The sequence below is a fragment of the Bombina bombina genome, chromosome 12, assembly GCF_027579735.1.
Source record: "Bombina bombina isolate aBomBom1 chromosome 12, aBomBom1.pri, whole genome shotgun sequence".
Classification (NCBI taxonomy): Eukaryota; Metazoa; Chordata; class Amphibia; order Anura; family Bombinatoridae; genus Bombina; species Bombina bombina.
In genome coordinates, this window is record NC_069510.1 from 59314808 (window position 1) to 59341950 (window position 27143).

The 27143-nt window shown below is 38.4% G+C and overlaps 1 protein-coding gene across 1 annotated transcript in view; it reads left to right on the plus strand.

Annotated features, from left to right (window-relative positions):
* Positions 1–27143, plus strand: part of LOC128643216 (caM kinase-like vesicle-associated protein) — a 401315-nt gene that overhangs the window by 232062 nt on the left and 142110 nt on the right. The window contains exon 4 of the mRNA XM_053696201.1: positions 13336–13410. Coding sequence (XP_053552176.1) covers positions 13336–13410 — 75 coding nt within the window. The remainder of the gene's footprint in view (positions 1–13335; positions 13411–27143) is intronic.

Sequence of the window (27143 nt, forward strand, 5' to 3'; positions counted from 1 at the left end):
TTCAAGCGACCTGGGAGGGCGGTGGGGAATAGGTTATGAAGGGGGGGCAGCTACACTACAGAAATATTTGGATTTTATTTTAGTACTGGCAGACTTTCTGTCAGTACTTAAAATGGCAGGGACAATTGTGGGGTGGGGGAGGGAAGAGAGCTGTTTGGGAGGGTTAAAGGGGTGGGATGTATCAGGTGGGAGGCTGATCTCTACACTAAAGCTACAATTAACCCCACAAGCTCCCTACAAGCTACCTAATTAACCCCTTCACTGCTGGGCATACTACAAGTGTGGTGCGCAGCGGGATTTAGCGTCCTTCTAATTACCAAAAAGCAATGCCAAAGCCATATATGTCTGCTATTTCTGAACAAAGGGAATCACAGAGAAGCATTTACAACCATTTGTGCCATGATTGCGCAAGCTGTTTGTAAATAATTTCAGTGAGAAACCTAAAATTGCGAAAAAATTAACAATTAATTTTATTTGATCGCATATGGTGGTGAAATGGTGGCATGAAATATACCAAAATGGGCTTAGATCAATACTTTGGGTTGTCTACTACACTAAACTAAAGCTAAAATTAACCCTACAAGCTCCCTAATTAACCTCTTCACTGCTGGGCATAATACAAGTGTGGTGCACAGCAGCATTTAGCGGCCTTCTAATTACCAAAAAACAACGCCAACGCCATAAATGTCTGCTATTTCTGAACAAAGGGGATCCCAGAGAAGCATTTACAACCATTTGTGCGATAATTGCACAAGCTGTTTGTAAATAATTTCAGTGAAAAACCTAAAGTTTGTGAAAAAGTTTGTGGAAAAATTTACATTTTTTTTTTTTATTTGATCGCATTTCGCAGTGAAATGGTGGCATGAAATATACCAAAATTGGCTTAGATCAATACTTTGGGATGTCTACTAAAAAAAAATTAACTATTGCTAATTTTGGAAAAAAATAATTGGAAATAGCAAAGTGCTACTTGTATTTATTGCCCTATAACTTGCAAAAAAAAAGCAAAGAACATGTAAACATTGGGTATTTCTAAACTCAGGATAAAATTTAGAAACTATTTAGCATGGGTGTTTTTTGGTGGTTGTAGATGTGTAACAGATTTTGGGGGTCAAAGTTAGAAAAAGTGTTTTGTTTTTGCATTTTTTATCATATTTTATATAAAAAATGTTATAGTAAATTATAAGATATGATGAAAATAATGGTGCCAAACAGGCTGGTCTGAGTATTTCAAAAACTGCTGATCTACTGGGATATTCACGCACAACCATCTCCAGGGTTTACAGAGAATGGTCCAAAAAAGAGAAAATATCCAGTGAGCGGCAGTTGTGTTGATGAAAATGCCTTGTTGAAGTCAGAGGAGAATGGGCAGACTGGTTCAAGATGATAGAATGGCAACAAGAACTCAAATAACCACTCGTTACAACCAAGGTATGCAGTATACCATCTCTGAATGCACAACTTCCAACTGCTCTCAGGGTATTGCAGCGATGCCTCGATATTGAGGCATTGTGCAATACCCTTTAGGCAGATACCGATGCAGAGAGGGCCACTCAGTTAGTGTGTTTTTTTTTTCAATTTTTTCATCATATTTTATAAAAAAAAATTATAGTAAATTATAAGATATGATGAAAATAATGGTATCTTTAGAAAGGCCATTTAATGGCGAGAAAAACGGTATATAATATGTGTGGGTACAGTAAATGAGTAAGAGGAAAATTACAGCTAAACACAAACACTGCAGAAATGTAATAATAGCCCTATTATTATTTGAGTTACTGTTGCCTTTCTATGATCTTGAACTGGTCTGCCTATTCTCCTCTGACTTCAACAAAGCATTTTCATCAACACAACTGCCGCTCACTGGATATTTTCTCTTTTTTGAACCATTCTCTTTAAACCCTGGAGATGGTTGTGCGTGAATATCCCAGTAGATCAGCAGTTTTTTAAATACTCAGACCGGCCTGTTTGGCACCAACAACCAGGCCACATTCAAAGTCACATAAATCCCCTTTCTTCCCCATTCTGATGTTAGCAATTTGTGTTACCAAGCAATTGAACAGGTGTCTATATGTGTGTACATATGTTTTTATGTATTTATATGTGTATATATGTATTTACATAAATTTCAAATAAATACATATATAGACAGAAATATATGTGCATTGGAGCCCTTTGCAGTTAAATAGATGAAAACATTAAAAAAAACATATTTATGCAATATTCATATTTAATAAAGGTTTTAACTATGTATTTACTGTAAATATTTCACATTACAATGTTCTGAACATAGGGAATATGTTCTAAGTATTTCTAAATTGATATTCCTATATGTATCTGTTATATCTATACTTATATATAATCATGTATATACTGTATATATATATATATATATATATATATATATATATATATATATATATATATATATATATATATATATATATATATATATATATATATATATATATATATATATATATATATTTGTGCAAGAAAACATCAGATATATGTTGAAATATGTATTTATGAATAAATAGAACATATTCTTCTATATTCATATTTTCATGTTGGGTTAGCATACTTGAGAATATGGGATGAGGTTTGCGCACGAGTAAGGTGTTTTTTTGCTCCATTGACTTCTATGGGGAAAAATATTATCACACGTTCAATATTCTAAGTTCGGCTTTTTACGCACGTTCGGTTAGTGTGTGAGCGAAAACAGTTTACTTTTAACTCATAATACAAGTGCAACATGACGTGCACAAAAAGCTTATTTCTAGCACAGTTAACGCTCGAGCACGAGCATTAAATAGCGCTCTACTTGTAATCTGGCCCTCAAATGGCATCCAGCATAAAAATCTGCCTCTATGGGGCATATTTAATAAGGTGCAAGTGGACATGATCCGATATTGCATACGCTGTCGGCATTTTTCATTGCACCATTCTTGTGAACTGCTGGTGCAATGCCGCCCCTACAGATTTGCGCTAGCAGGGTGTGTCAATCAACCCGATCGCATTGGATCGGGTTGATTTTCGTCTATGTCTCAGAGCAGGCGGACAGGTTATGGAGTTAGACCGCTGCTTCATAACTTGTGTTTTTGGCGAGCCTGATGGCCCGCCAGAAACACAGGGCTTCACGCTCCATACGGAGCTTGATTAATATGCCCCCATATGTCTGGTTAAGACTTAATGTAGCGCCACTGTATCCCTGGCATCCCTTAATGTGTGTCTTATTGTAGACCTGTGAATCCCAATTATTTCATGGTGTGGACGCTCTCTGTCTTATCCACATGTGTAAGTGAGAGAGGCATTTAATAATGTAAACAACCATTTTGGAGGTGCACATAATCCCAGAGACATGCCTGAGAAACACATTCATGAACCCGACAGAGGCAGCTTAAATTTACGATTAAATTGGCAGGTTGCAGGTCCAATTTAATGCTCTTATTAAATTTGCTTCACTCCTTTGGTATCCTTTGTTAAATGATATGCAGCAATGCACAACTGGGTGCAAACTGAATACATTCAAGAACCAATGACAAGAGGCATATATGTGCAACCACCAATCAGCAGCTAGCTCTAAGTAGTGCATTGCTACTCGTGAGCCTTCCTAGGTATGCTCTTCAAATGATACCAAAAGAAAAAAGGCAAATTAGATAACCGAAGTAAAATGTAAAGTTGTTTAATATTGTATGTTCTGTCTGAAACATGAAATAAATATTTTGTGTTTAATGTTACTTTAACGTTGTAAAACAAATCCTTTTTACTGCAGCTGTTCTCCAATAGTCAAACTCCCACCATTTGCCTTATTTGGAGAAGGAGAAGCCAATCTGGGCTTTATTCTTTAGACAAACAACGACACCCACTGTTCTAAAGTTAGTATAAACAGTTTTGCACCTGCTATCCACTAAAGCCAATTAGGGACAGATATGTAGCAGGGTTAGGGGCTGATTCAACAAAGTGCGAGCTGACATGATCTGCTGTAGTGGATCATGTCCGCCGCACATCGATAAATATGCGTATGCTGTCGGCATTTAACATTGCACAAGCAGTTCTGGTGAACTGCTTGTGCAATGCTGCCCCCTGCAGATTCGCGGCCAATCAGCCACTAGCAGGGGGTATCAATCAACCCTATAGTATGAGATTGGGCAGATAGCTGTCCGCAGCCTCAGAGGAGGCGTACGAGTTAAGGAGCAGCAGTCTTAAATTGGCCCCATAGCCTTGAGAAGTCAGCAAGGTGCATTCCATGTTCTGATAATTAGAAATTGGCAATTTTGTTAATATTCCCTATGAAGAGGATGTTTTATCGAAAAAATAAGGTGCACTTTAAAAATCAATAGAGCTCAACTTTCAGTGCTAAATTACATGAGAAAGGGGACAAAATAAATAATGAAAATATATTGTAAAGTTGTTTTATTAATTTTAACTAGGAAGGAATGCTTTTGTGTAGCTCTATCTGAAGAATGTATGAAGAATGGCCAAACAGATTGTTTAGTGACATTCTCAAATCATCCTAATGGGACACTATATTAGAGGCTTGACACAGAGGTTTAAACGACTCCACTATTAGGGGTCAATTTACTAATGTGCGAGCGGACATGATACAATGTAGTGAAGGAAGAAAGAGAGCGCCTCATAGTGCAAATATCTCTGTACAGTTAGAGAGTGTAGTATTATCCAATAGAAAGGTACTCACAAGTGGAGTGGCACTTTTTGTTAAAAAAGTGCAGGCAGGCAGGCTGACATTTACAGCAGTCAGTACGCTGACAAGGGCAGTATGGTGCAGTTCCGTGAGCGTCTCGCTGTCGAAGTATCCACCGGCAGGACCCTGGTGATAATAGGAGCCGTGCTCCGCAAGAAACCTCTTGGTCCCAACAGGGATCGGATCCTTTATATGAGATGACCTGTATGGGCTGATAAAAATCGTATCTGCAACGTCTCTAGGGTTAAAAAAAGCTGGTACAAATTGGAACACAGTCCAGACTAAGTGGTTAAAAGCAAGTTTAATGGAGCTGATAACGCGTTTCTCGGCCTTTGGCTCCTGGTCGTTTCATCAGATCAATTACATACATGGTTACAAAGTACATTTAAAAAGGTGTGCATATCACCTGATTGGATAAAAGAGAACCAATAGAGACGTTGGTAACATTGTTGCAAAAAGACGATTTGTTAGACATTTTTCTAAGTGGTTGAAAACAGAATAACTAATATCAAAGAATTTCTTTGATTTACAATACCACATTTGAATAGTGATTCTAAAAACTTACAGATTGTAAGACATAAATGATACGATGTAGCATACGCTGTCGGCATTTATCATTGCTCCAGCAGTTCTTGTGAACTGCTGGTGCAATACCAGGGGGTGTCAATCAACCTGATCGTATTCGATCGGGTTGATTTCTGTCCGCTGCCTCAGAGCAGGCGGGCAGGTTATGGAGTAGCTATCTTTAGACCGCTACTTCATAACTTCTGTTTCCAGCGAGCCTGAAGGAGCTTGATAAATTGACCCCTCAGCCTTAGATGAAGCATGAAAATGTTCATAGTCCCCTAACACGAATAAAGTATGAGGGAAAGTGAAATCGAAAACACATCACCTTAGGTACAACAGAAAGCTGCAATTCACTGAGCCACAATATAGTACTTCCCTACCAGACAAGGGGTTAATTGCAAAGAAAATGCATGGCCCGAATACACAATATAAAAAAGGCTGCATAATAAAGTTAATAATAATAATAATAATAATAATAATAATAATAATAGTATCAAAACAGTGTAGTAGAGTAACTACAATATATATTGGAAGTTTCCTTCTGTATAAAGTGATGAGTGTTTGAGAGGCATACTTCCACTTTGAATAATATTCAATAGATACCCAGTAAAATACAATGCTACTTACATAGTTCTTTTACCTGCATGCATTGCTTTACCCTCAACCAGTTGGAAGAGGGTCAATGCAGCTTGAGGCAAAGTACACCCAGACCCAGTTCCCTCAGCTCCAGACCCAGTTCCTTCATCACCCCCCTCCGGACCCCCCCCCCGTGTGGCCTTTTCCCAGCCAGACCCAGTTCCCTCAGCACCTGACCACAAATATTTATCATCACCCCCCCTCGTGGCCTCTTCCCAGTTCACCACCTGACCAATAACAATAATTATTTATCATCATGATGATCAGGTCATCCCCCCGGGCCACCCATCCCACCCCCACCGGACCGCCATCTCCCCCCTGTTGGCTCTTCCCTTATCATACTCTCAGGTAGTTGCCTCATTATGACATGTGAACCAAAAAATATATATAAGATGAATAATGAAATAGATTTACTTATTGGTCCTCTGCAGCAGCGGCAAACGTCCAGGTCCTCTCGCTCCTTGACTCCTACTCTCTTGCATTTTCTCTTCTTCTTTCTAATATTTGAAAGCTCTCACACCAATTTGTGGAAAAGACGCTCCTTAGAATTCTTAGAAGCTGGTCAAAACGAAGGAACCACAATTTCCTGATTGGTAGTATCTTTAGATACTATTAGGAAGGACAGACTCATCCTGAAAAAAATCAGAAAAAGTGGTTTGCTTGACAAAACTGAAAGATTAGAAACCCTTTTAGCTGAAGAAGGATAAACACTGATGGTCTACTCTTTGCATTGCATCAATAGGAAGTGTTTGAAGAACCCTCATAACTGGATTAAGATTCCAAGGAGGAAAAACTGGATTAATTCTAATAAAAGCCTGAACAAAAGCCAGAATGTTGGTGGTGGGGGGGATCAGGGAGGTGGGGTTCTACACTGCAGAAAAAAAAAATGCCCTAAAACTTAATATTGTCATATTGCCAGTACATAAGACAGTGGGGAGTGAGGGAGGGAAGAGAGCTGTTTGTGAGGGATCAGGGGGTGGGAGGTGTTAGCTGAGAGAGTAATCTCTACACTACAGCTAAAATTAACTTTACAAACTACTTGATTAACCCCTTCACTGCCGAGAATTTCAGAAGTGTGGTGTGCAGTCGCAATTAGCAGCCTTCTAATTACCAAAAAGCAATGGCAAAGCCATATATGTCTGCTATTTCTGAACAACCATTTGTGTTATGAATGCACAAGCAGTATGTAAATAATTTCAGTGAGAACCCCAAAGTTTGTGGAAAAGTTAACAAATTTGTTAATATGATTGCATTATGCTGTGAAACGGTGTCATGGAATATACCAAAATGGGCCTATTCAATACCTTGGGTTGTCTACTAAAAATATATATGGTTTTGATAGATGCATAAAAAACAAGGCTCTATTTCTGTTTAAAATGGAGTGATAGCAAAAATGCCCTGGTCAAAGCTTCCATTGTGCCACTCCTCACAAAGAATAACTCATCTACTGTATATAGCACAAATAACTTATCTACTGTATATAGCACCAATAACTCATCTACTGTATATAGCACAAATAACTTATCTACTGTATATAGCACCAATAACTCATCTACTGTATATAGCACCAATAACTTATCTACTGTATATAGCACCAATAACTTATTTACTGTATATAGCACCAATAACTCATCTACTGTATATAGCACCAATAACTCATCTACTGTACATAGCACCAATAACTCATCTACTGTATATAGCACCAATAACTCATCTACTGTATATAGCACCAATAACTCATCTACTGTACATAGCACCAATAACTTATCTACTGTATATAGCACCAATGACTCATCTACTGTATATAGCACCAATAACTCATCTACTGTATATAGCACCAATATCTTGTACAGGAGAGAACATTTTATTTTTGTTTTTGATGGTGGTATTTCGATGTGCTGTGGCATCAGGACCAGAAGCGGTTCCATGTCACGTTTTTTTATTTTATTGGGTGGCGAGTTTGGGGAGTTAGGCACACTATACAAGGTATGCTTTGTTTGCATTATTATTATACATTATGCACCCTTGACAAGGGTCCAACTCTTGGATTGAAAGATTGGGGATTATTTTGTATGTAATAAAGTTTGCAGCCCTTTAACAAAGTGGTAGATCGCGCAAACGTAGATCGCGCAAACTCACAAAATAGGGCTGCTAAGTGCTGAAGTGTGAACAAATAAAATCACCCATCATATGTTGCATCAATCACTGCAAAGTTCAAAACTCCCTCTGGATGCAACATCAGCGCAAGAACTGTGCATCAGGAACTTCGTGAAATCGGTTTCCATGGCCAAGCAGCTGTACACAAGCCTTGCTCCAACATGCACAATGCCAAACGTTAGCTGCAGTGATGTAAAGCGCACGGCTACTGGAATCTGGAACAGTGGAAACGTGTTCTCCGATATAATGAATCACACTTCACTATCTGGCAGTCTGGAAGAATCTGAGTGTGGGGGATGTTAAGAGAACCCTACCTACTGGAATGCATAGAGGCCTATTTATCAAATGTCTGTCGAACCTGATCCGACAGTGCGGATCAAGTCCGACAGACATCGCTGAATGCGGAGAGCAATACGCTCTCCGTATTTAGTATTGCACCAGCAGCTCTTGTGAGCTGCTGGTGCAACGCCACCCCCTGCAGACTCGCGGCCAATACGCCGCCAGCAGGGGGTGTCAATCAACCCGATCATACTCGATCGGGTTGAATTGTGGCGATCTCTGTCCGTCTCATCAGAGCAGGTGGACAGGGTTATGGAGCAGCGGTCTTTAGACCGCTGCTTCATAACTAGTGTTTCTGGTGAGTCTGAAGATTCGCCAGAAACACAGCCCTCAAGCTCCATTCGGAACTTGATAAATGGGCCTCATAGTGCCTTCTATAAAGTTTGGTGTAGGAGTGATAAATGTCTGGGGATATTTTTTAGGCTTTGGGCTAGGCACCTGAGTTAATCTTAATACTACAGGATACAAAGCCATTTTAGACAATTAGGTGCTTCCAACTTTGTGGCAACAGTAAAGGGAAGGTCCTTTCCTATTCCACAATGATTGTGCCCCTGTGCACAAAACAAGATCTGAGCCTTCAGCGAGTCATAATTATTTTGCAGATGGTGTGTATATATATATATATATATATATCTATGTTTATATGTGTGTACATGTGTATTTATGTGTTTATATGTGTATGTGTATACATGTGTATTTATGTGTTTATATGTGTATACATGTGTATTTATGTGTTTATATGTGTATGTGTATACATGTGTATTTATGTGTTTATATGTGTATACATGTGTATTTATGTGTTTATATGTGTATGTATACATGTGTATTTATGTGTTTATATGTGTATGTGTATACATGTGTATTTATGTGTTTATATGTGTATGTGTATACATGTGTATTTATGTGTTTATATGTGTATGTATACATGTGTATTTATGTGTTTATATGTGTATGTGTATACATGTGTATTTATGTGTTTATATGTGTATGTGTATACATGTGTATTTATGTGTTTATATGTGTATGTATACATGTGTATTTATGTGTTTATATGTGTATGTGTATACATGTGTATTTATGTGTTTATATGTGTATGTATACATGTGTATTTATGTGTTTATATGTGTATGTGTATACATGTGTATTTATGTGTTTATATGTGTATACATGTGTATTTATGTGTTTATATGTGTATGTATACATGTGTATTTATGTGTTTATATGTGTATGTGTATACATGTGTATTTATGTGTTTATATGTGTATGTGTATACATGTGTATTTATGTGTTTATATGTGTATGTATACATGTGTATTTATGTGTTTATATGTGTATGTGTATACATGTGTATTTATGTGTTTATATGTGTATGTGTATACATGTGTATTTATGTGTTTATATGTGTATGTATACATGTGTATTTATGTGTTTATATGTGTATGTGTATACATGTGTATTTATGTGTTTATATGTGTATGTATACATGTGTATTTATGTGTTTATATGTGTATGTGTATACATGTGTATTTATGTATATAAATCACAAGAAATCCCCCTTTAGACAGCTCCAGACTTATATAGTATATAAACCCAGCAGCATCAATCCTTAGAGTATGCAAAACGATATTATGAAGACTCACCAACGCTGGTAAATTCAAGCAGATACTAAGCAGCCCATTCAGCCTCCGGATCGTTCACCACTCTGTGGGTCCCCGGGCCGGTATGAAGCACCTTTGACTGCCGTTGCTGGATCCTGTGATAAAGTGAGTCCCAAACTCCGTGAGAGCCTCCGCCTCTGTGAATGCCTGTTAACACACTCCGGCGTCTTACGATGACGTCATCAGCCGGTCAGTAAGCCGGGTACTACAAGCCTCTTGTCCTGGAAACGCTGAGGTTTAAGCTGGTTGTTGGACAGCAAGCAATATCAAAAAAGAAATCCAGCAAACCTCCCAGGCGTATGATAAATCAAAATTTATTTGGAAAACCGTGCAGAAAAATAAAAAAAGGAAAACATACAGATTGTCCCAGCAACCTGGAACAGATAAAGGAATCGTCCTACGCGTTTCAGCAGATATTCGCCTTATTCATGGACATAATTTACTCCACACCAGCATGTCTATTTAAACACACCCTTGTCATCAGGTGTGAGGGCTCCAGGTACTAATTATTAAAGGGACAGACCTAAAATATCACTGTATTGAAATAAAGACAGACTGGGTATAATGAGCTTTTCATTGGTGGAGATTATAACGTTAACACTCTAAATATCAATATGGCATACAAAAAAATATACAAGTCTCAGTAATTTATAACCGCCTTGGCTAAACATATATATATATAATTTGAATAGCATATTCAACCATAAGCATCTAATTTAAAAATAGTTAAAGTCTTATATATATGGGAACTGCCTCTATTTATTGTAAAGCCTTCATGCGAGAAGATATTTATAAACTGATATGCTAGTGCCTTGATATTAACCATATAATTTTAAAATAAATGATAGTGAATGCATCACAATATTAATACCCCAATAACAGTATGACATATATTATATACATAAGAGGGCTCATTAATGAAGAACAACAGATAGTGTTACATAAAACAGTGAGGAGATGCACAAAATGTATTTATACATGTGTATTTATGTGTTTATATGTGTATGTATACATGTGTATTTATGTGTTTATATGTGTATGTATACATGTGTATTTATGTGTTTATATGTGTATGTGTATACATGTGTATTTATGTGTTTATATGTGTATGTATACATGTGTATTTATGTGTTTATATGTGTATGTGTATACATGTGTATTTATGTGTTTATATGTGTATGTATACATGTGTATTTATGTGTTTATATGTGTATGTATACATGTGTATTTATGTGTTTATATGTGTATGTGTATACATGTGTATTTATGTGTTTATATGTGTATGTATACATGTGTATTTATGTGTTTATATGTGTATGTGTATACATGTGTATTTATGTGTTTATATGTGTATGTGTATACATGTGTATTTATGTGTTTATATGTGTATGTGTACATGTGTATTTATGTGTTTATATGTGTATGTGTATACATGTGTATTTATGTGTTTATATGTGTATGTGTATACATGTGTATTTATGTGTTTATATGTGTATGTGTATACATGTGTATTTATGTGTTTATATGTGTATGTGTATACATGTGTATTTATGTGTTTATATGTGTATGTGTATACATGTGTATTTATGTGTTTATATGTGTATGTGTATACATGTGTATTTATGTGTTTATATGTGTATGTATACATGTGTATTTATGTGTTTATATGTGTATGTGTATACATGTGTATTTATGTGTTTATATGTATATGTATACATGTGTATTTATGTGTTTATATGTGTATGTGTATACATGTGTATTTATGTGTTTATATGTATATGTATACATGTGTATTTATGTGTTTATATGTGTATGTATACATGTTTATATGTGTATGTATATATGTTGGAAAAATGGCGCCCATAGACTTGCTTGATGCAGGGTTGCCACAAACTTTAAATTTTTGAAAACGTAATAGCTGCGATTCTCAATAAAATGAAGCGCAGAAAAACGTATACATATATATATATGTGTGTGTGTATATATATATATATATATATATATGTACAGTATATATTATATTATTATAGTTATAGTGGTAAATCATAACACCAGTGCATAAAGTGCTCCTCAGAACCTTTGTCTTGTTCTTTCATAAAAATAAAACTCTCACGGGGTCAACATAAGCTAAGATTTTGAGATATTTAGAGTAAGTAGTAGCAATAGATTTTAAGAAACATCTTGAGATAGTGGGGCTTATAGATCTCAAGAGAACCGAGAAAGGACGTTTAGAATCAGTAGGAGGTATAAATCTTCAGATGTGTCCAGAGTTACCAGGTACTATAGGTATTTGGAGGTTTCCTGAAATAAGCATGAGCTATAAATTCCAGGGCAGAATCAGCAGTATCGTTAGTTCTCAGGAGATGCCCATTATTAACAACTACTTAGATAAGAGGAGATGCTCAGGGTCAACATGAGTTTTATATTTCAAAGAGAAGTGAGGAGGAAGGAGACACATATAGGGGCCGAATTATCAAGCTCCGAATGTAGCTTGATGCCCCTTGTTTCCGGCGAGCCTTCAGGCTTGCCGGAAACAGAAGTTATTAAGACCACTGCTCCATAACTTGTCCACCTAATCTGAGGCGGCGGACAGAAATCAACCCGATCGAATACGATTGGGTTGATTGACACCCCCTGCTAGCGGCCGATTGGCTGCAAATCTGCAGGAGGTGGTATTGCACAAGCAGTTCTGGTGAACTGCTTGTGCAATGATAAATGCAGACAGTGTATGTTGTCGGCATTTATCAATGTGCAGGAGACATGATACGCTACATCGTATCAGGTCCGCTCACACTTTAATAAATATAGCCCATAGAGTCAGTACAACAAAAATAACTTAAGGAGGTGTCCAGTATTAGTAAACTAGCTCTCTACATCTTAGACAATGTTCAAAATGGGCAGGTACTACAGATCCACGTGATTATACACAGTCACTGGGTACTATTGCTATCAGGAACTGTCTAAAGTCAGCAGTAACACAGATAACAGAAAATGTCAAGCATTTGCTGGAGCTATAGATCACAAGAAATGTCCATAGACTATAGGAGCTTTTGATATACCAGGGAATGTCACAAGTTATAGAGTCTGGTGCTATATATTTTATCAGATCAGATCTTGGGCTATAGATCTCTGTACTACAGAAACCATATATAATCTAATGCTTTTTTTTATACATCTGGAGAGGAAATGATATAGAAGGGATTAGTTTATAAAATGGGAGGGGAATAAGTTATAGATATGTTTAATATATTTTTCTCTTTCTTTATCTCCCAGGGTCAATCATCCCAACATCTTACAGCTTATTGATACATTTGAAACCAAGAAAGAATTTTACATCATCCAAGAACTGTGAGTTTTTGTTGTAAATATACATTTAAGACGGGGCAGATAATCTTGGCAAGACTGGATTAGTTATAATTAAAGTTGTTGTTTTTTCTTAAGTTACGATAATTACTTGGATGATGGTCTAATACAAAATTACTATAAATCTTAAAATAAGCCTATGACATCTATGCTAAAGACATAACATCATGCTAAGATTGCAAGTCAAGTTGTATTGATAGCACAGGGTGAGTTATTCATATTGTGACTCTGAGCTAAGATATTTATGCTTAAAAAATGAATGTATTTATTTCTTGATGGTCCACAAGTCATCACATGTAGGATTAAAGTTCAGTCCACTAGGAGGAGGCAAAACACCTAACAAAACAGAGCTTTATTCCCTCTCATTTTCCCATGATCCCTCAGTCACACATATGGCCAAGAAAAAAGAGAAATTTAAAAAAGTAGGAAAGGGACAGCAGGGTAAATGAAGTGCAAACTGGTACTGCTGCCAACTGTATAGGGGAAAAAACAAGAAACCGTCTCCTGGACTCTCACAATCATGAAAGAATTTAATTTATCAAGTAAGCATAAACTTTTTTTCTTTTCTTCATAAGATGGTGACAGTCCACAAGCCATCACATGTGGGATCCTATATTCAAGCTGTGAAAGTCCACAAGATCAGTTAAGGCACATAGAGGTACTAAACAGATACTGCAGCATGCAGAACTTTCCTACCAAAAGCAGCCTTAGAAGAGGCGAATGTGTCAAAATGGTGAAATTTAGTAAAAGTATGCAAAGAGGACCAAGTAGCTGCCTTACAATCTGTTCAATTGAAGCTTTATTCCTGAAAGCCCAAGAGGTGGCAACTGTTCTAGTAGAATGAAGGAGCAGTAGTTGGTTCTGGGGGAGACATTCCCCCCAACTAAGTATGCTTTGTGCATTAATAATTTAAGCCAAGCTGCCAAGGAAATAGCTGTTGTCATGCTCATGGGAATAGGCTCAGCGGTTTGGAGCTCATGTGAGGTGGTGTCAGACTTATGGCTGTCTTGTGCTCTAAAAGGGGCGAGAGGAATAGACTTCTAAGTGGTACTACCCCTTTTAGGCATGATTGAGGGAACAGGCAGGCAAGGCAAGTTTTATTTTACAGGAAAGGGGGACTCAGATACTGGAAGCAGGGCTGCACAGCAGTAACATCCACACAGGAACTGGAATCAGAAGAAGAGCCCACTTTAGGGCCGGAAACTGGAGTGCTCACTTTAGGGAGCCAAGCACTCGAGTGCCCACTTAGGCCAAAGGCATGAGTACTAACTCTAAGGCTGAGACTGGAATACCCACTTGAGGCTGAAGGCAGGAATACCCACTTGAGGCCAAGACTGAAGTGAAAATGCTAAGGCCAAGAGGCTCAGACTGGAACATGATACAGATGCTTGGCTTGGGTACTGAAGCAGGATAGCGGTACTTGGCAGATATCAAAACCAAGTTGAGGTTCCACAGCGGAGATGCAGGCCTGATAACTGGTCTTATCCTGACCAAAGCTTGAACAAAGGCTTCAATGTGAGGAAGTCTTGAAATTTTCTTGTAATACAAGACTGATAAAGTAGAAATTTGGACTTTAAAGGGACACTGAACCCAATTTTTTTTCTTTCGTGATTCAGATAGAGCATGCAATTTTAAGCAACTTTCTAATTTACTCCTATTATCAATTTTTCTTTGTTCTTTGCTATCTTTATTTGAAAAAGAAGGCTTCAAAGCTTTTTTTTTTTGGTTCAGAACTCCGGACAGCTCTTTTTTATTGGTGGATGAATTTATCCACCACTCAGCAAGGACAACCCAGGTTGTTCACCAAAAATGGGCCGGCATCTAAACTTACATTCTTGCATTTCAAATAAAGATACCAAGAGAATGAAGAAAATTTGATAATAGGAGTAAATTAGAAATATGCTCTATCTGAATCACAAAAGAAAAAATTTGTGTTCAGTGTCCCTTTAAGGGATAATCTCTATTGTTATTATCATTATTATTATTAGTTATGATTGCTATTAAAATAGTAAGCAGTGTACAACAGCATCAAAATTTAAAGTAAAAGACTTTTTAATTTGCATACAAATGAATACAACAGTTGTGTACGTCCTACTATTGGTCATTGGCTGACAGGAAATCATTACTTGTGAATAACTATGGTTACCGTTTTAAAGGGACATTGCAGGTACAGTAAAAAAGTAAATTAAAATGTATTCTTAAAGTTCCATATAATTTGCTTTTTCAAAAATTTTTAAATTAATATGTAAGAAGTAAACAAAAAACATGATAGGCATAATTTCATTTTCCTATATACAGGTATCCTGTTCCTGTCTCAGCCTTTGAGTTGGCACTCCTGTCTTTGGCCTCAAGTGGACACTCCAGTCTTGGCCTTAGAGTTTTCAATGGCTGATAAACACTTATGGCCAGATTGTTAGTGGCACACAATTTTTTTTCTTTTCTACTTACGAGCGAACTATTCTCAAAGTAGAATTGACGTGGCCAGGTTAGCGCTCATTACAAGTTGAAAGCAAAAAGTTAGCGCACAAGTGAAAGTCTGATGCACACTAACTTCAGGACTTTGGATACAGAGATCGAGCGTAATTCTTCTCATAGGGGCATACTTATCTAAAAACTAATGCTCCATAGCCTGCTCTGAGGCGGCGGACAGAAATCAACCCGGTCGAATACGATCGGGTTGATTGACACCCCCTGCTAGCGGCTGATTGGCCGCGAATCTGAAGGGGGTGGTATTGCACCAGCAGTTCACAAGAGCTGCTGGTGCAATGATAAATGCCGAGAGCGTAAGCGGTCGGCATTTATGGATGTGCAGCGGACATGATACGCTACATCATATCATGTCCGCTCGCACTATAATAAATTGACCCCATAGAGTTCTATAGGGCACAATGTTAAAAGAAAAAAATTAACAGTTATTGCTCCCACAATAACCCGACGCTAGACCAACTGTGCTAAACTTAAAATGAGTTAGAAATACTTTATATTCAATGTTCTTCACATAGAAGAACATATTCATTTTTTTCTTCAATAGATATGTGTGTGTGTGAAAAACAACTTAGACATTCTTGCAAAAATCATAGAATTCAAGGAATTCTAAAATAGTTAAAAAAATCTAAATTTCTCTTGTAAGGTGTATCCAGTCCACAGATTCATCCTTTACTTGTGGGATATTCTCCTTCCCTACAGGAAGTGGCAAAGAGAGCACACAGCAGAGCTGTCCATATAGCTCCCCCTCTAGCTCCACCCCCCAGTCATTCTCTTTGCCGGCTCTAAGCACTAGGGTCTCTCTCAGGAGGGTAAAGTGAATGTGGTGTTAGAATTGTAGTTTTTATTATCTTCAATCAAAAGTTTGTTATTTTAAATGGTACCGGTTTGTACTATTACTCTCTAGCAGAAATGTGATGAAGATTTCTGCTGAGAGGAAGATGATTTTAGCATGTTGTAACTAAAATCCACTGCTGTTCCCACACAGGACTGAGGAGTACCAGAAAACTTCAGTTGGGGGAAACGGTTTGCAGGGTAGACTGCAATCAGGTATGTTCAGTCATTTATTTCTAGACAAGACTGAGATAATGCTAGAAGAGACTGACAATATCCCCATGAGGGGAGGGTAAGCTATGTTCAGAGACTTAGTAAGGAATTGAATGCTTACATAACAGGGCTAATTATGCTGGTTGACACTAGTTCAGGGCAATCGATTGTTTTTTAGGAAAATATCGTTTGTAAGACAATTTGAAAGTCCTTTTGGGTTCTTTCTGGGGTTGCTACCCACATGGCTATATTTTTTTCATTCACTCAGAAGTGATTTCTTAGGCCTCACAGCTCCGGAGTAGAGTGGGAGGGGCCTAATTTTGCGCCTCAGATATGCATTTAGAATTGCATAGAAGTTCATGCTTCTTCACATGGAAGGTCCTGCTGCTGTTTGAGGGCCTAAAGGAAGCGATATTCCCCCAAATCTGGTCCCTAAGGGCAGGTAGGGCCACAGCAGTGCTGTGGCAAGGTGCTATAGTAATTTTAACCGGTTGTTGGCTTTAGACTGCTCCGGTTTGGGCATTAAGGGGTTAATCGTTTTGCTTGCTAGTGGTGCAATCTTACTAACGGCTAGATTTAGAGTTTTGTCGGTAACGACCCGCGTAGCTAACGCTGGGTTTTTCCCCCCGCACCTTTTAAATACCGCTGGTATTTAGAGTTCACAGAATGGCTGCGTTAGGCACCAAGAAAGGAGCGTAGAGCATAATTTACTGCCACTGCAACTCTCAATACCAGCGGTGCTTACGGACACGGCCAGCTTCAAAAACGTGCTCGTGCACGATTCCCCCATAGGAAACAATGGGGCAGTTTGAGCTGAAAAAAAACCTAACACCTGCAAAAAAGCAGCGTTCAGCTCCTAACGCAGCCCCATTGTTTCCTATGGGGAAACACTTCCTAAGTCTGCACCTAACACTCTAACATGTACCCCGAGTCTAAACACCCCTAACCTTACACTTATTAACCCCTAATCTGCCGCCCCCGCTATCGCTGACACCTGCATATTTTTTTTAACCCCTAATCTGCCGCTCCATACACCGCCGCAACCTACATTATACCTATGTACCCCTAATCTGCTGCCCCTAACACCGCCGACCCCTATATTATATTTATTAACCCCTAATCTGCCCCCCACAACATCGCCGCCAGCTACCTACAATAATTAACCCCTAATCCGCCTCACTCCCGCCTCAATAACCCTATAATAAATAGTATTAAACCCTAATCTGCCCTCCCTAACATCACCGACACCTAACTTCAAGTATTAACCCCTAATCTGCTGACCGGACCTCGCCGCTACTTTAATAAATGTATTAACCCCTAAAGCTAAGTCTAAACCTAACCCTAACACCCCCTTAAATTAAATATAATTTTTATCTGACGAAATAAATGAACTCTTATTAAATAAATTATTCCTATTTAAAGCTAAATACTTACCTGTAAAATAAACCCTAATATAGCTACAATATAACAAATAATTATATTGTAGCTATTTTAGGATTAATATTTATTTTACAGGCAACTTTGTAATTATTTTAACCAGGTACAATAGCTATTAAATAGTTAATAACTATTTAATAGCTACCTAGTTAAAATAATTACAAAATTACCTGTAAAATAAATCCTAACCTAAGTTACAATTAAACCTAACACTACACTATCAATAAATTAATTACATAAAATACCTACAAATAAATACAATTGAATAAACTAACTAAAGTACAAAAAATAAAAAAAAGAACTAAGTTACAAAAAATAAAAAAATAATTTACAAATATTAGAAAAATATTACAACAATTTTAAGCTAATTACACCTACTCTAAGCCCCCTAATAAAATAACAAAGCCCCCCAAAATAAAAAAAATGCCCTACCCTATTCTAAAATTAAAATAGAAAAGTTCTTTTACCTTACCAGCCCTTAAAAGGGCCTTTTGCGGGGCATGCCCCAAAGAAAACAGCTCTTTTGCCTGTAAAAAAAAAAACATACAATACCCCCCCCAACTTTACAACCCACCACCCACATACCCCTAATCTAACGAAAAAAAGAACAAAAGAACACTGAACTATTTCCCAAAATGAATAAACTGTATCTGTGTCAGACACAGGCTTGAGGGACTGAATGATGTGTTTGAATTTTCTAAACCAGGACAGCTGTATTCATTCAGAAGTAAGACAGGTGTAGTAAATGTGTAAAGTTCCAATGAATCCTGTGACCCCTATTTATTCACAGCCCCTGTTATTTATCAGACAGTACAGAAAAATCCCACTGTATAAATGTATGGTGGTGATTTTTATATTGGAAGTCCAAACAAACACATCAAGATACAAGTAACTCACTCACCCTTCTTCTTTTGTATAAGAGCCAGGTTGCTTAGCTTTCAAATGTCACTGGTATATAACGTTGCTGAAGATCACAGCATAGTTGGAAATACCTTCTGTAGTGTATACGATATATAATGCATCCAGTGAGAGAGAGTACTTGTAAAGCTGCTGGGAGCGGTTTGAAGCCTGGGCAAACCGCCAAAAAATGATACAATCAAAATACTTCCACATAGGTGAAAAGGTTCCAGCAGTAAATGGATCGAGATAGAAAGTTTAAAAATGTATCCTTTATTAGTATCCGTAGAAAGTGTACTGTGTAGATTTCACAGAAAAAACTTACAATATCACAGCCAGTAAGCTAGTCAGCCCAAAAGCTCTATATCTAACAGACCAACATGTTTCGTGCTGGTACAGCACTTCGTCAGGGATAGTGAAGGGTTAACTGTTCACCTGTTAAATGCATATCCGGTCCAATCAAAACTCAGCAGCTTTGCTCTGTCCAATAAGGAACAAGATACTGAATTCAAATTGTGTGTCATGCAATGCTTCGTTTGCATGTTTAGCTTGGACCAAAGTTGCAGCAACAGGTGTTCAATATAAGACTAATCATTAGTTGTACATACATAAAAAATAACAGAAGATATAGAGCTAAATGATGTAAATAAGATCTCAATGGGAATGAAATAAAAAACAGCACGATTGAATATCCACATGGAGTTAAAAGCACCTTAGTATTGCAGCCGACATATGCTGCGCTATAGCAGCAAACAAACTTAACTATACATTTGTATACAAAATATGAATGCAACAATTTATGTTATATTATATTATGTATCAGCTAAGTAGCTGAAAAGTATCAATTTAATATAGTGGTAGATACATAAATAGCCTTACATGAGTATGCAGAATATGCTACAGACCTGCAGAGTTAAATCTTTTGAGGAAGTATCTAAAGTATTTTTTGTATTTTTTAGCTTCTAGTTATCCTTATTAGTCTGATCTGTAGAGGGACCTAATCCGTTGTGCATTAAGCGAACTAGGTGCTTGTATATGCATGTATCTTTTAAAGAAGTATACTAGGTATTATTCAACTTCTAGCTATCCTTATTGATCTGACCTGTGAAGGGATATAATCCGTTATGTACAGAAATAGCTAAGTGCAGCTAAGTTGTTAGGATAGGATCCCTAGAGTATGAATAAATTTGACAATTTAATTTGTTTCTATGTTAAAATGCTTATTAGCAGTAAAATGCTTGTTAACTATATATCTGCTGGAGAGAACTAAAAAAGTGTAATTTCCATATTACTATCGTTAAACAACTATTTAGACCGAGAGGGAAAGTGAATTTTATATATGTTATTCTTGTTAATATCCATAGTAATGTGTATTCTATCTTATATATTTCCGTGATGGAGATAAAAAAAAGAAACAAGTGAGCTTAAAATCTTACAATTAAAAAAAAGTGAGAGAAAAGTGAAAAAATATATTTCCATTGTAATGAAATGGAAATTTAGTGATAAAGATAATGACACCTTTATGTGTCATTATCGGATCTTAACTGTGTAGATCCTAAGTGAACCACATATTTTTGACGAGTGAGTTTAATTTAGACCGACTAAACTTGTGAGAGACCTAAAGTGAATGTGTAAAGGTTGTGATAGTTGTTTATCCTATGAATAATTTTAAATCTGATTTTTCATTAATACCTATTGGAGCTCCTGTTTGTAATCTGAATATCCAAAAGGTTTCGCTTTTATTTAATTTATCATGTCTATTTCCTCCAGTGTTTAATTTGGGAGCATAATCAATAGCCTTGAATGAGAAATATTTATGTGGTTTATCACAATGTGACCTGAAATGCTTAGCCACCGGAGTCTTAGGCTCCTTATCTGATAGAGATAAGAGATGCTCCCTTATTCGGTCTTTGAGCATACGAGAGGTACGACCTGTATATTGTTTCTTACATAGTTTACAGGTGATTAAATATACCACAAAGATCGAATTACATGTCAAATTGTGTTTTAATTTGAATGTTTCACCAGTATGATATGATGAGAACGAAGAATCAACTTCAGCGTATTCACATGATTTACATGTGGATATTCAATCGTGCTGTTTTTTATTTCATTCCCATTGAGATCTTATTTACATCATTTAGCTCTATATCTTCTGTTATTTTTTATGTTCGTACAACTAATGATTAGTCTTATATTGAACACCTGTTGCTGCAACTTTGGTCCAAGCTAAACATACAAACGAAGCATTGCATGACACACAATTTGAATTCAGTATCTTGTTCCTTATTGGACAGAGCAAAGCTGCTGAGTTTTGATTGGACCGGATATGCATTTAACAGGTGAACAGTTAACCCTTCACTATCCCTGACGAAGTGCTGTACCAGCACAAAACATGTTGGTCTGTTAGATATAGAGCTTTTGGGCTGACTAGCTTACTGGCTGTGATATTGTAAGTTTTTTCTGTGAAATCTACACAGTACACTTTCTACGGATACTAATAAAGGATACATTTTTAAACTTTCTATCTCGATCCATTTACTGCTGGAACCTTTTCACCTATGTGGAAGTATTTTGATTGTACCCATAATCTAACCCAAACCCCCCTTAAATAAACCTAACACTAAGCCCCTGAAGATCATCCTACCTTATCTTCACAACGCCGGGTATCACCGATCGGTCCAGGCTCCGAAGTCTTCATCCAAGCCCAAGCGGGGGCTGAAGATGTCCATGATCCGGCTGAAGTCTTGGCCCAAGCGGGGGCTGAAGATGTCCATGATCCGGCTGAAGTCTTGGCCCAAGCGGGGGCTGAAGATGTCCATGATCCGGCTGAAGTCTTCATCCAAGCGGGAGCTGAAGAGGTCCATGATCCGGATGAAGTCTTCTATCAAGCGGCATTTTTAATCTTCTTTCTTCCGGATCCATCTTCATCCCGCCGATGCGGAACACCCTTCTTCACCGACGACTTCCCGACGAATGACGGTTCCTTTAAGGGATGTTATCCAAGATGGCGCCCCTCGAATTCCGATTGGCTGATAGGATTCTATCAGCCAATCGGAATTAAGGTAGGAAAATTCTGATTGGCTGATGGAATCAGCCAATCCGATTGGCTGAAGTCGTTGGTGAAGAAGGATGTTCCGCGTCGGCGGGATGAAGATGGATCCGGAAGAAAGAAGATTGAAGATGCCGCTTGATAGAAGACTTCATCCGGATGATGGACCTATTCAGCTCCCGCTTGGATCAAGACTTAAGCCGGATCATGGACATCTTCAGCCCCCGCTTGGGCCAAGACTTCAGCCGGATCATGGACATCTTCAGCCCCCGCTTGGGCCAAGACTTCAACCGGATCATGGACATCTTCAGCCCCCCTTGGGCCAAGACTTCAGCTGGATCATGGACATCTTCAGCCCCCGCTTGGGCTTGGATGAAGACTTCGGAGCCTGGACCGATCGGTGATACCCGGCGTGGTGAAGATAAGGTAGGATGATCTTCAGGGGCTTAGTGTTAGGTTTATTTAAGGGGGGGTTTGGGTTAGATTAGGGGTATGTGGGTGGTGGGTTGTAATGTTGGGGGGGTATTGTATGGGTTTTTTTACAGGCAAAAGAGCTGTTTTCTTTGGGGCATGCCCTGCAAAAGGCCCTTTTAAGGGCTGGTAAGGTAAAAGAGCCTTTCTATTTTAATTTTAGAATAGGGTAGGGTATTTTTTTATTTTGGGGGGCTTTGTTATTTTATTAGGGGGCTTAGAGTAGGTGTAATTAGCTTAAAATTGTTGTAATATTTTTCTAATGTTTGTAAATTATTTTTTTATTTTTTGTAACTTAGTTCTTTTTTTATTTTTTGTACTTTAGTTAGTTTATTTAATTGTATTTATTTGTAGGTATTTTATGTAATTAATTTATTGATAGTGTAGTGTTAGGTTTAATTGTAACTTAGGTTAGGATTTATTTTACAGGTAATTTTGTAATTATTTTAACTAGGTAGCTATTAAATAGTTATTAACTATTTAATAGCTATTGTACCTGGTTAAAATAATTACAAAGTTGCCTGTAAAATAAATATTAATCCTAAAATAGCTACAATGTAATTATAATTTATATTGTAGCTATATTAGGGTTTATTTTACAGGTAAGTATTTAGCTTTAAATAGGAATAATTTATTTAATAAGAGTTAATTTATTTCGTTAGATAAAAATTATATTTAACTTAGGGGGGTGTTAGTGTTAGGGTTAGACTTAGCTTTAGGGGTTAATAAATTTAATAGAGTAGAGGTGAGGTCCGGTCGGCAGATTAGGGGTTAATATTTGAAGTTAGGTGTCGGTGATGTTAGGGAGGGCAGATTAGGGGTTAATACTATTTATTATAGGGTTATTGAGGCGGGAGTGAGGCGGATTAGGGGTTAATACATTTATTATAGTAGCGGTGAGGTCCGGTCGGCAGATTAGGGTTTAATAATTGTAGGTAGGTGGTGGCGACGTTGGGGGCGGCAGATTAGGGGTTAATAAATATAATATAGGGGTCGGCGGTGTTAGGGGCAGCAGATTAGGGGTATATAAGGATAACGTAGGTGGCGGCGGTGTGCGGTCGGCAGATTAGGGGTTAAAAAAATTTAATAGAGTGGCGGCGATGTGGGGGGACCTCGGTTTAGGGCTGCATAGGTAGTTTATGGGTGTTAGTGTACTTTAGAGCACAGTAGTTAAGAGCTTTATGAACCAGCGTTAGCCCAGAAAGCTCTTAACTCCTGGCTTTTTTCTGCGGCTGGAGTTTTGTCGTTAGATTTCTAACGCTCACTTCAGCCAAGACTCTAAATACCAGCGTTAGAAAGATCCCATTGAAAAGATAGGATACGCAAATGGCGTAGGGGGATCTGCGGTATGGAAAAGTCGCGGCTGGAAAGTGAGCGTTAGACCATTACCTACACGACTCTAAATACCAGTGGTAGCCCAAAACCAGCGTTAGGAGCCTCTAACGCTGGTTTTGACGGCTAACGCAGAACTCTAAATCTAGGCGTTAGGCTTTAGGAACATACTGTGAAAATTTCAAAAAGATTACTGCATTTTTCGCTGTTTTGAAAAATTGTGTGCTTTTTTTATCTCTTAAAGGCACAGTAACATTTTTTTCAAATTGTGTTTTTTAATTGATTAAAGTGATTTCCAAGCCTGTTTGTGTATACTACTAGTCTGTTAAACATGTCTGACACCAAGGAAAATCCTTGTTCAATGTGTTTAGAAGCCATGGTGGAACCCCCTCTCAGAATGTGTCCCATTTGTACTGATATGTCTATACACTTTAAAGATCATATTGTTGCACTTAAGAATGTGGCCCAAGATGATACTCAGACTGAAGGTAATGAGGGTAGCCCGTCTACCTCTCCCCAAGTGTCACAACCAGTTACGCCAGCTCAAGCGATGCCTAGTACGTCTAGTGCGTCCCTTTTACATTAAAAGACTTTGCAGCAGTCATGGATAATTCTCTTGCAACTTTCTTATCTAAACTGCCCGTGTTACCTGCAAAGCGTGATAGCTCTGTTTTAAGAACAGATTATGAGCATTCTGATGCTTTGGTAGCCGTATCCGATATACCCTCACAACGCTCTGAAGTGGGAGCGAGGGATTTGATGTCTGAGGGAGAAGTCTCTGATTCAGGAAGGGTTCCTGCTCAGACAGATTCAGATACATTGGCTTTTAAATTTAAACTAGAACACCTCCGCGTTTTGCTCAGGGAGGTATTGGCTACTCTGGATGACTGCGACCCTTTGGTGGTCCCAGAGAAATTGTGTAAAATGGACAAGTACCTAGAGGTCCCTGTTTACACTGATGCGTTTCCGGTCCCTAAGAGGATTGCGGATATCGTTACTAGGGAGTGGGATAGACCAGGCGTCCCCTTTGTTCCCCCTCCTGTTTTTAAGAAAATGTTCCCCATATCTGACCCCATGCGGGACTCGTGGCAGACGGTCCCTAAGGTGGAGGGGGCTGTTTCTTCACTTGCTAAGCGCACAACCATACCAATTGAAGACAGTTGTGCTTTTAAAGACCCTATGGATAAAAAGTTAGAGGGTTTACTTAAGAAAATTTTTGTTCAACAAGGTTTTCTTCTCCAACCTATTGCCTGCATTATTCCTGTAACTACTGCAGCTGCTTTCTGGTTTGAGGCGCTGGAAGACTCGCTCCAGACGGAGACCTCATATGAGGAAATTATGTATAGAATTAAGGCTCTAAAGCTAGCTAATTCTTTTATCACAGACGCCACTTTCCAAATAGCTAAGTTAGCGGCAAAAAATTCAGGTTTCGCCATTTTCGCGCGCAGGGCGCTATGGCTAAAGTCCTGGTCGGCCGATGTGTCATCAAAATCCAAGCTTTTGTACATCCCTTTCAAAGGAAAGACCCTCTTCAGGCCTGAATTGAAAGAGATTATTTCAGAAATCACCGGGGGAAAAGGCCATGCTCTCCCTCAGGACAAGTCCTTTAAGACAAAGAACAAGGCTAATTTTCGTTCCTTTCGTAATTTCAGGAGCGGCCCCGCTTCATCCTCTCCGACTGCAAAGCAAGAGGGTAACGCTTCACAGCCCAAGGCAACCTTGAAACCTTACCAGGGCTGGAATAAGGGTAAACAGGCCAAAAAGCCTGAAGCTGCCACCAAGACAGCATGAAGGGGTAGCCCCCGATCCGGGACCGTATCTAGTAGGGGGCAGACTCTCTCTCTTCGCTCAGGCCTGGGCAAGAGATGTACACGATCCTTGGGCATTAGAGATTGTATCCCAGGGATATCTTTTAGAATTCAAGGACTCTCCTCCAAGGGGAAGGTTCCACATTTCTCGTCTGTCTACAGATCAGACAAAGAAAGAGGCGTTTTTACACTGTGTAGAAGATCTACATACCATGGGAATGATCCACCCAGTTCCAATTGCGGAACAAGGGTTGGGTTTTTACTCAAACCTGTTTGTGGTCCCCAAAAAAGAGGGTACTTTCAGACCCATCCTGGATCTAAAAATTCTAAACAGTTTCCTCAGAGTCCCATCATTCAAAATGGAGACCATTCGGACAATCTTACCAATGATCCAGGAAGGTCAATATATGACTACCGTGGATCTAAAGGATGCATACCTACACATTCCTATCCACAAAGATCATCACCAGTTTCTCAGGTTCGCTTTTCTGGACAAGCATTACCAGTTTGTGGCTCTTCCCTTCGGCTTAGCGACTGCTCCCAGAATTTTCACAAAGGTGCTAGGGTCCCTCCTGGCAGTTCTAAGACCGTGGGGCATAGCAGTGGCGCCTTACCTAGATGACATCTTAATTCAGGCACCATCTTTCCAAAGAACCAAGTCTCACATGGAGATTGTATTGGCCTTTCTGAGGTCTCATGGGTGGAAGGTGAACATCAAAAAGAGTTCTCTTTCCCCTCTCACAAGGGTTCCCTTCCTAGGGATTTTAATAGACTCTGTAGAAATGAAAATATTTCTGACGGAGGTCAGAAAGTTAAAACTCTTAACTACTTGCCGAGTTCTTCATTCCATTCCCCGGCCAGTGCATGGAGACAATCGGATTAATGGTAGCAGCAATGGACATAGTCCCTTTTGCTCGGATACACCTCAGACCACTGCAACTATGCATGCTCAAACAGTGGAATGGGGATTATGCAGATTTGTCTCCTCAAATTCAGTTAGACCAGGAGACCAGAGATTCTCTTCTCTGGTGGTTGTTTCAGGATCACCTGTCTCAAGGAATATGTTTCCGCAGACCAGAGTGGATCATTGTAATGACCGACGCCAGTCTGGTAGGCTGGGGTGCGGTCTGGGACTTCCTGAAAGCTCAGGGATTATGGTCTTGGGAAGAAACTCTTCTCCCGATAAACAT